Below are 10,999 nucleotides of genomic sequence, written 5' to 3'. Positions count from 1 at the left end.
CTCCTGGATGGACAGTATACCCTAGCATGGCTACAGCTTCTGTATGAATAGTACCCAGGCATGGCTACAGCTCCTGGATGGACAGTATACCCTAGGCATGGCTACAGCTCCTGGATGGACAGTATACCCTAGGCATGGCTACAGCTAATAGATGAATAGTATCACCGGCAAGGCAACAGGTCCTGGATGATACAGTACTCCAGGAACAGTTACAGCTATTGGTACTTTAGCAGCCCCGAGATGAAAGGGAAGAGAGAGAAGTTCTTAGACTCTGTAGAGATTAGCTGAGAAAAAGTCTGCGTGACAAGAGCGGTGGCCTTTGGTCCAGAGCCAGAGCTGACAAATGGCATTCTGGCAGAGAGGAAGACAGCAGGACGGGTGCCCAGCACAGTCCTTCTCACCTTGCAGTCTCCCTGTGTCCATCAGTGATGTGTAACCCAACTGAAAGCCAGAAGTCCAGGGCGTCCTTTGATCTGGTCCATATGGTCAGCCTCCTGCACACACGGCTCAGGTAGAAAATGGGAGGCTCTCCAGCATAGTTAGGCTCAAAGGTGTTTTAGGAACCTAAACCTGGATGGTCATCTGGGAATCTCAGTGTGTCTCATGGACAGGTCCTGCCTGCCGGGATGTCGATTACTTTTACTTTGAGTGTTTGAGAGTTAGAAAGTAGTTTGTAGATAGCTTGGTAAATAAATCTTAACGTGCGCCTGTTTGTTATCCATGTACTTGATGTTACCTTCCATCCCCTCCATGCCTTATAGTTTGCTAATAAACGTTGTCTTTTTTCTTCTATACAAGTGTCAGTTTCAATACTCCCCTTGTTGCTGTTTCTTCTGGAAGAAAGATCTCTCTGTGTCAGACCATGGGGTGCATGCAGCAGCTGTCATTTTAAAGTTCATCCTATACTGCACTTCCTGCTGCTGGGGAGTCTGTAACGTGCTGTGTGTCTGGGTGCCCACCAACTCTCCCTTTCCAAGGAGTAGCTCTACTGCATGTACTTTCTTCTTGTCTCTTAGACCCAGAAACGTCAGTCCCATCAGAAGGACTTACTTTTAAGTGGGGGTACTTCTGTTTTTAGATGAACGATGGCTTGCTCTTTGATACCTCAGATGAGGAGGAGCTGAGGGAGCAGTTGGATATGCATTCAATCATTGTCTCCTGTGTCAACGAGGAGCCTCTCTTCACTGCAGACCAGGTATGGAGTGGAAGCCTGGGGCTGAGAGCCGTGTCTTACGATGGCAGCAAACAATGCTTGTCAGCCGTCCTCCTTTCCTTAGACTGTGCGGTTAATGCTAGCGTGACCCTGACTCTACAATGGAGAGGGAAAACAAGCTTTGTGCTGCCCAAGGAAGATGATATTTAGTGACTTGGGAAGATTTCCAGGCTGGTCCCCATCTGTGATTGATTACAAGGAACTAATGGAGGGTTTAAACTGAAATTTAATAAACTTAACAAGTGTCTACTTTCTACAAGGTCACCCCGAATATGAGTGAATTGGAATATTTGAGTTGGTATTTTTGTTTGTTTTGAGGCAAGGTCTCCTTATATACCCTGGCTGGCCTGGAATTCCCTTTGCAGACCAAGGTGGTCTCAAACTACAGAAACCCGCCTGCCTCTGCCTCCTGAATGCTTGAATCAAAGACTTGAGCTGCCATACCTGGTCCCACCAGGCTTGTTTTTGTAGATCCCCTGGTAAGAATTTTAACATAATAGAAGTATCTGTTATATCCTATAGAAAGAAGCCAACATTATACCTGTGGGGTGCAGTACTAATATTAACCTTATACCTGTGGAGCGCTCTAGTAATATCAACCTTATCTTGAAACCAGTTGAGTCAGCCCTGTTATTCATTGTCTGAGCACTCCTCCTGCCTCTGCACTGTCGTTAGAGTGTGACGGTGGCTGCGTGGGCTGCGAGGGCTGTGCATTCTGTCACCTTTTATTTTTAGGCAGGGAAGGGAAGGTCAGTAAGGAGATATGTTATGGCAAGGTCAGAGGAGTACGTGTACACGAGAGGAATGTCCTTCTGATTCCCTGATTACGTTTGTGGTTGGATTGTTCTAAGCTTAGACAACTGTGGTGCTAAGGAGAAAGGTAACGCTATCTATGGAAGTCATGACAATTCAGAAAGAGGTGTGACCCTGAGCATTCTCAGTCCCCAAGGAATCTGCCGGATACCACGTTGTTTCTGCCTTAAGACTTACAGAGTCGCCTCCTATGGCCTCCTGGAATGTCTCCTTGTACTGTTGGTGTCTCAGTGTGGGGAGGCTTCCTTCCTTCTCAGCGCAGGCCCTCTTGGATTGCTTTTTGATTCCTAGATACTTTCAGATGTACACATGGTGTTTTATATAACCATTGAACTGTATTTTAAGTTTAAATACCCTCCCACCAATTCCCCTGCCCTTTAAGTAGTGAGTAGCTTTCTCTTTCCTCACAGTTCCTACTTCCTTTTTCTCTCTCAGACAGGAGTCAGACAAGGCTCAGTTTAAGGCTGGAGTCATAGCAGGTATGACAGTAGGCCACTGTGTAATTAAAGCCATGTATATTTCTCGAGTCTTCCTTCTCCTCGAAGGTTTTTTTCTTGTCTGATTCTGGTTTGGGTAATTTAAAAATACCCCTTTGTCCTTCACTGAATTAATAAATGAAATTCTTTTACTGCTAGAGAGCTAACTTCCGGCTTTATCTGTGAATATTTTTATGTATGTTAAATTTTGTAACTTTTATATCAAAGTTTTGGTAAATGTAGATTACATTGATGTTGAGCACATTTGTGTGATATATAGTACATTTTCCTGTATTTACCATTTTTCAACTATAACTATGATCTGGGTCTGAGTAAGTTATGGCACATTTTTTTCAGACACATCAAGATGTGCTTGGGTCTGCTGAATTGCAATAGATATACCATATCATATTCTATGTAATTTTGTGTTCGTATATTGTAAATTCCATAAGCTGTGTTCATTTTTACATGTACTTCCTACACACAGTAGGCACTTACCATCCCTCTGCTCAGTAGTCTGGTAAGTACTCAGCACAATCCGGGCTTTCCTCCGCTAGTTTATGTGATTAACAGCCGTATACATGTTTTGGAAGGTGATTGAAGAAATTGAAGAAATGATGCAGGAGTCACCAGACCCAGAAGACGATGAGACCCCCACACAGTCAGACCGGCTCTCCACGCTCTCCCAGGAGATCCAGACTCTCAAGAGGTCTAGCATGAGCAGCTATGAAGAGCGTAAGAGACCCTCCTTACATCAGCGTCTGTGCCTTCACCATTTCCTGAAAGCTTTGATTTTCTCAGGTCCCCTGGCCATATAGTTCTCTGCACATACTTCGGCCATTGTTTAGGACTCTGGTGTATTTTCTTCAAGCTCTGGATTAGTTTCTTTAAGGAGAATTTTCTGCAGATGGGGTGGCTTCCACAGCCTGAGTTTATTTCCTGGTTGTTCTGACAAGCCTCAGGTTTAAGGTTAAGGGTGTGTCCCTCCCAAGGCCTTCCCCTGGCCTGTGGGTGGCCATCCTTTCTCCGGCCTTTCTTCCATACATACCAGTGACCCACGCTTCTTCATTTTCCTGTAAGACACAGGTCACATTGGATTGAGGACCAGCCTTTTGCCTTATTTTTACTTAAGTCATCTCTGTAAATATTCCAAATGCTGGTGTATTCTGCAGTACTATGGGTTAAAACTTCAGCATGCATTTTTGGGAGAGAAAGTTTAGCTCATAAAAAGCAAGATAGTAATATATTTGCTGAAAAGAATTCCTAAGTTTACAAACAGTTGTCTTTGATGTAGCTTTGAAGAATCTTGGGAAGTGAGATTTTCTTAGAATTGGATCTGCGTTTGTATATGACAGCACTGGACTGTAAACACCATGTGGTTGGCTGTCACGAAGAGGTTCTGAATAGCCATACCCAGCACGGGGCTGCTCTGAGCCTGGCAGCTGATACACTGTGATCATTGCCAGGCCTGCCTCGCTGCTGGGTGGGATCCCGTTATGATCTGGGAGTGTATTGTGCTTTGACCGGAGGTCTGAGGCTGGGCTGTCTTAATTCCTTTGTGTTTTGTGGCTTCTTTTTAACCTTTGGAAGGTTCTCTGACACACTACATTTTTTTCCTCTGATGTGATTTGGCCACAGCTCTGTAGATAAGCCCTTAGCATTGCTGGAGTACTAAATCCAAAATCCAGTCCTGATATATGATAAGATATGAGAAGTATGTATCAGTTAGCTAGCATTCCTAAAAGGTTCCTCAGACGGGATAGCTTAGACAGTGGAATTCACCTTCTCAGAGATTTGTATCCCAGGTGTTAAAATCCAACTCCTTGGCTTATAGATGGGGACAGCTGTATTTCCCCTGGGTTCTCAGGAGGTCACCTTTGTCCTTTCTCTTCATTCTGGAAAGCTAGCAGTTACATTGGATTAAAGTCCATGTAGTAAACTCATTTTCACTTTATGGCCTCAGTCCTTTCTTCCAGCTCATCCAGTCTCACTTCGAGGTGCAGGCATTAGGGCTTCAGCAGTGGCCTCCTGGCTCTCCCGTGCTCTGGAGTGCTGGGGAAGAACTGAAGTGACTTCTGGGGACTGTCCCTCCTTTCATCCTCCTGATCTGCAGCCAGATTCATGAGAGGAGGCATGTAGGACGGAACAAGCATTTCGTTTGATCCTTTCAGACCAGCTCTTTCCCCAGAATCCTGCACAGTTGCCTGTCAGTTTGTGTCCCTTCCCTGAACGGTTGCCTGTCAGTTTGTGTCCCTTCCTTCTGGTTCTGTGTTTGTTCTTTTCCTCAGACCAGCTTCATTTCAGTCTTGGCCATAGTAGTACTCGTGGGATGCTTGATTTGTACACATAAAAATTGGATACATTTTTCTTCTCAGCTGAGTGACTTTATCTACTCACCTCTACTCATATGTCCCCACCAGAGCTTCTTAGTTTCTGAGAAGATTCCAGTCAGTGTAATGGCCTAGACTTTGATTTGCCCTTTGGTTTAAAGCACCCATTATGCTGCCTTGAAACAGCCATGTCTCAGTGTTCGCTGTCCTTGTTTCTGGCCACAGGAGTGAAAAGGCTGTCGGTGTCTGAGCTAAATGAACTTCTGGAAGAAATTGAGACAGCCATTAAGGAGTACTCTGAGGAGCTGGTGCAGCAGTTGGCCCTGAGAGATGAACTGGAGTTTGAGAAGGAAGTGGAAAACAGCTTCATTTCTGCTCTGATTGAGGTGCAGAACAAGCAGAAAGAACACAAAGAGACAGCCAAGAAGAAGAAGAAGCTCAAAAGTGGCAGCTCTCAGAACGGGAGGAGTGAGAGAAGTCACCTGCCAGGCACAGTAAGTGATGTGTGCAGCCAGCGCCTGATGCCGTCCACAGGGCGCTCCAGCACAGCTGGCCAGCGGTGGGTCTGGCGGGTCGCACCTGTGCAGAGGGTGGAGCCTCTGGCCAGAGCACCACGAGGACTGTTAGAACATGCTTCCTCAGCTCCTTCAGGAAGGTGTTTGTAGTGATGCTTACTGGGCTGTCTGGGTACTGCGCACTTAGTGTGCTCAGGTTCAGTCAGTGGAAGGAAGAGAAGGAGAAGGAAAGAGGACTGGCCAGTGGTCACTCCTTACCACATCAGAGCGATAGTAGTAATCAGTTTGGCCGGTTTGCTTATGAGTGCTTCTGTTCTCTTGTTTGTGCTTAGCTCTGGGGGTTGTATTATAAGCAGCGAAGAGAGCCCTTTGCGGGTAGCTGAGAACTGTGCTAAACCTAAATGTAAACGTGTTCCTGCTGACTCATTAGAGGGTGTGCGTGGCAGCTGTGTGACATCAGCCATTTGGCTGAGTATTACTGACAGGGAGAGCATATTGGAATACTTGAAACCTCAAGCCTTTATAAAAGGTATTTTGTTTTCTAAAGTGATTTCATTGGTTAAACTTCATCATAAATATTATCAGTCAGTTCTCTACCATTTTTTCTGTGACCAGTTGGGGTACTGTATAATTCCACCCTCACTTCATATGTGAACAAATGTTGACTCTATTTTTAGACTACAAAGGTTGGGTAAAGTGATCCATTTTTCTAAAATGAACATTTTTGTCAATTACAATATAATGTAGTAATGCATGTCACAAACTGGTCCTTAGGGTTTAAAGTAATAGGTGTTTTCTCTTTGATTAAGTCTTGAATTATTTACCAGAGAATGAAATCTCATTGGCAGATGTTGATAGAATTGTAGGAAGAGAATCCAGTTGTTAGGTAGCTGGGTCAACAACGTGTGGGTAATACATAATCTCACCATGTAGTCCATTCACAATATGGCCAATAACATGATTAAAGTCACAGTGTCTTACTGTGATGTCTATTTGTAGAATTCTCGAAAGAATAGAACTTGTAAGTTCATGTTGAAGGACCCTGATGAATTTAGTTTTTGAAAATACCAATCAAAAGAATGTCTATTTAGTCATTTCTAGTGATTATAAGGAAGGAAAAGCATTTGTTTGACTATACTGTCCTGGAACATTTATTTTAAAATATCAAGGATAATATTTTCATTTACATGTAGTATTTTAATAAAAATATACCTTTTAAGTTGCCTATTATGGTAGTAGGATTAAGTGAAATGCTTAGTTGGTAAATCCTAGCATGGTTGATAATTTCTCCATAACTGGTGTTGGGGATTACATGCAAATCCTCTATTTATTGGTGTTAACACTTGGCTGAGAAAAACAAATTTATCCCTAGAGGGATTTAAAGACTTCTTTTTGTAATTCCCGTATAAATAGGGTTAGCATGGTCCCATTGTGTAATTTTGTACAGTATTTATACTGAGAACTGGATTTGTTAAGACAGCAGGGGGGGTTATAGTTAAACCTTTATTGGTCTTGAAATAGAGTCATACAAAACTCCGTTTATTTATTTATTTTTATAATATTTGAACTCATGAAGTTGCTTCCTGGTCCTTATCTACTATTTGTGTTAAAAAATTCAATCAGGACAGTAATGGCATGGCTCAACTCTGGCACTTGTTTTCTATGTCTTATTTTAGCTCGAATGCCAGAGAAAAACAGTTCCGTCTGTAACACAGACAGCCAGAACCTGGTGATTTTGAAGATAGTTATAGGTGGTGCAGAAGAACTCTAAAGTGAAACGGCCATTTGGGTAAATGGATTGCTAGAGGAATTCCTTCTCAGATGCTTTATGTAACATGTGGTTGGGGCACGTAACTCACTAAGGTACTGTCATCAGCAGTACCAGTTCAAAACCTGGTCCCTCCATGTACATGCGTGCATTGCTTGATTTTCCAGAGACATCACTGTTTTCCCTCCCACCAGTGCATTTGAACGTTTCCTTGGACGTGGAATAACTTACCTTTGTTTTCAACAGTGCTTTGAAACACATATAACCACTGATAGTTGGTGTAATAGTATTTCCATAATGGCCAGCTTGCTCTCTTGAGTTCAGATGCTGAACCCTGATGAAGTATCTGACTGGGGATAGATCAGGGTTGAACTGTCCAGCTGTTGTCTTTCAGCATGTTTTGTTTCAAACATTTGCCCAAGAAAAAAAATTGGGGGAAGTGTTAGGGCTGCTGTCTAGAGAATTAGAATATTTTATCCAGGCATGAGATTGCAACAAATAGTAATGGAAATAATTCATGTCTTGTAAAAGTGAAATGCTACCTTAGTTGGAGTGTTAAATTTTAAAGTAGTAATATATATATGAGATAAGGTATGGCCGTGTGCATTCATTTGGCAAGTTTGTGGAGTATCCTTGTTCCAGGCACTGTTCAGGATACAGTGGGGGCTAAACCAGGCCAGACTTAGGCATTGAACACAGATTCTAAGGGGGAAGAATAATAGAAACAACCAGCCAACAAATAAAGAGACAGAAATAATGATTGGCCTTAAATGAAACAGTGCTGTCTGAGGTAGTCGAGCTGCTGCCGGGCCATTGTGGATGTGGTAGTTGCTTCTCTGCTGTGGTCAGGGATTGGCAGAGGTTTGTCAGCCTCTCTCCCAGTCTCAGGCTGGAAGGACTGTCGAAGAGTCAGTCTTGGGGCAATGCCATTTGGGGCAGCAGAGAGCTTGGTGCCGCTCTGTCTTGTTTTGAGCACCTGATGCAGCACGTGGGTGGTAGAGGCTGCCCGGTGGTGCTGATCAGAAGCCTCGGGAAGGTGAAGGCAGCCTCCTTTATACTGCACCACACTTAGCTGCAGCGGACCTCCCTCGCCTGACTCTTTTCCCTCCCCTTCCTGTTTGTTTGTTTGTTTGTTTTGTAACTCATCCTTTAAAATTATGGTCAAGCATTGCCTTCCTTTCTTAGAACCTCCTTTGCGGACTCCTCCTTCAACCCAGAATGGACTAGATTCCTCCTCTCTTGGGGTTCGTATGATTCCTTTTAATTATTTCTAGCAGCATCGAAATACCAATCTTATGTGTCTGTGTGCCCATCTCTGCGATGCTTTCTTGAAGACAGGAAATTTAACTTTGTTTCCTTGGTATTTTTTAGGTCCAGTATAAGGTACCTAGTGCATTTCTGTTGGATAGAAAAAAGATTAATGATCTACATTTGTGTCTTGAGTCTTTGTGTCAGGTAACAGCTCCACAGAGGCTAAGTAGCATATTAATCAAGGGTCCTGGGCTAAGAATCTTTGAATCCTGTCCTGCCACTCTGGATGGAGAGACTTGAGTTTCAGATTAAATGACATAGTATGTCTAAGATTAGCATATACCATGAGTAAATGTTAGTTATCATATATGACCACCTGCTTGCTAAACATTCTGCTCTGAGATATAGGAATCTGACATTTATTTGTGAAACCATGATTAGTGTAACTAGTTCACTCACACAGACTCATTGAAATTGATAGAATTTCTAGGTCTTCAATTGTTAACAATATTAGAGAGACTGTTTGTCTGTGTTTCCCAGAAGCACAGGTTGGATTGGCCTTTAAATTGTACTGATCTGGTAGGAAAGCTGAGGTTCAGTCGATTTGTATCCCTTCCTGTGTTGCCTATGATGTAATTGAAATGGTTTTTATATGTATATATGAGGTGCAAATTCTTTAGCTACTGCAGTGCATGTTGTGTTGTAGTCATTGGCTCCAACCTCCATTTGCTACACAGTGCAGGCTCCTGAAGGGCTCATCTGCAGTTTATCAGTGCCTCACCTACCTCTAGTGGATACAGATTGACTCCCAGGAGGCTTGGATTTTGTATTTGAATTAATATTATTCCCTCAGGATTTATTTATTTATTTTTTTTGGTGGGGGGTGGAGTGGGAGAACGAGGCTCCTATTTATATCAGACTTTTTCACGGATCATTAACTTTTAGAGGCAGTTCCCTTGGGTACAAAAACAAGTTGAAATATTCCAGGATTTGTTTAATTCAGTTGCTCTTGTACATGCAGAATTATCTCCAGTTTGAAAGGCACTGTTGTTTACCTGCCTCTGTCATTTTGTGGGTGAAAAAGGACATCATACCCTTTCAGAACCACAACTGTGGTTCACAGGACAGGTGGGAGGTGCCTTATTCTCAGTCTTTGGCTGCAAAGATGTGACTCTTGATATCCTTTTTACTTGGCCTAATCACTTCGAACTTTCTAGAGACTTTAGAGTCTTATGACTCTCAACAAAACCAAAGATATATTAACTGGTATAACTTGGAAAGCTTGCCTCTAATGATGTTTGGGCAATTAGCAAGTGCTAACTTATAAATTCTAGAGAAAGCAGGAAACTTGACTGTAAAAAGAATGTGATCCTACTTAACTGCTTTTGAAGTTGAGAAGATGATTGTTTAAAGATGGGGAAGAGCTAGCTGGATGAAAGAAGCTCCTCCTTGGATGTGTTTTCTCCCATAGATGTGTCACTTTGTTTCTGATGCACCTCTTATTAGGGCTGATGGCCAGTTTGTCTCTTCTTGTCTACAAGACAAGAAGTACCCCCAGTGATAGCTTTCCATTTATTCTTGTTCAAAGCTGACATTAAGTTAGGAGAATTTTGTTTTCATTTAAATAGTCACTAATAGATCATTTGGAAGTTATTTTAATTCTACTGCTCAGTCTATAAGGTATATTCTGACATATCTACTTGAAACTTTGGCTTTTTCTTTTAGAAAAATAGAAGTACCAGGGACTCCCTTGTCCCTTTCTTTAATTTGGAATTTCTAAATTGAATCTTTCTGAAGGTAGCAAATCAAATTACTACTGCCCCAAATTCCTTCTCTGTTTATTTTATAAATAAAGTTTTATTGAAACACAGCCATAGCCATTCATCTGCTTAGTACCCGCGACTGTTTTTATACTGTGGAGACAGAGTTAAAGAGTTTCACTGGAGGCTGTGTGGCCAGCAAAGCCTAAAATACTTACTTTCTGACCTTTTACAGAAACAGCTGGCCAGCTCCTGATTTAAATTGAGTATACTTAATACTCCAATGATCTCTTTGACCTCCAAGGGCATTCCATGCATGTGGTGCACATGCATACACACAGGCAAGATATTCATATGCATAGAATAAAAAGAAATCTTTTCTAACATTTAGAGGGAAATGTAAACTCGATTTGGATTTGAATGGACAGACCACAACATATAATTCACATAAAATGTTGCCGTGTTCTGTCCTAAGAGTTTGTCATTTGGAACTTCTTCAGTAGCCTGAGTTTAGCTTATAAGGTGACTGTGCATTGACCAATCCATCTTCAAGCCTCACAAGCTCATAGCCTAACAAGGGACATTTGTTCTGTGTCTAAGCTAGTAGCTAAGCAAGGGACTTGGTGGGTAGACCAGTTGTCTCTAGTTTGGAAATGAATAAAAGGAATAGCTATGTTGGATGTTGTGCACAGTTTCTCCACATAGTGGTAGAAGATGATTTAACGAGCTGGGCGTAGTGGCTCGCGCCTTTAATTTTAATCCCAGCACTTGGGAGGCTGAGGCAGGCGGATTTCTAAGTTCGAGGCCAGCCTGGTCTACAGAGTGAGTTCCAGGACAGCCAGGGCTATACAGAGAAACCCTGTCTCGAAAAAC

General features: G+C 42.5%; 1 protein-coding gene across 2 annotated transcripts in view; it reads left to right on the top strand.

Moving 5' to 3' along the window:
• Fez2 (fasciculation and elongation protein zeta 2) overlaps positions 1 to 10,999 on the top strand; it is a 40,251-nt gene that overhangs the window by 12,358 nt on the left and 16,894 nt on the right. For both annotated transcript variants that reach the window (XM_021217946.1, XM_021217945.1), the window contains exons 3-5: positions 1,079 to 1,195; positions 3,096 to 3,237; positions 5,058 to 5,326. In XM_021217946.1, the coding sequence (XP_021073605.1) occupies positions 1,079 to 1,195; positions 3,096 to 3,237; positions 5,058 to 5,326 (528 nt within the window). The remainder of the gene's footprint in view (positions 1 to 1,078; positions 1,196 to 3,095; positions 3,238 to 5,057; positions 5,327 to 10,999) is intronic.

This window comes from Mus pahari, chromosome 18, assembly GCF_900095145.1.
Source record: "Mus pahari chromosome 18, PAHARI_EIJ_v1.1, whole genome shotgun sequence".
Classification (NCBI taxonomy): domain Eukaryota; kingdom Metazoa; phylum Chordata; class Mammalia; order Rodentia; family Muridae; genus Mus; species Mus pahari.
Note: the sequence above shows the minus strand (reverse complement) of the source record. Positions and strands in the feature narration are given on the sequence as shown.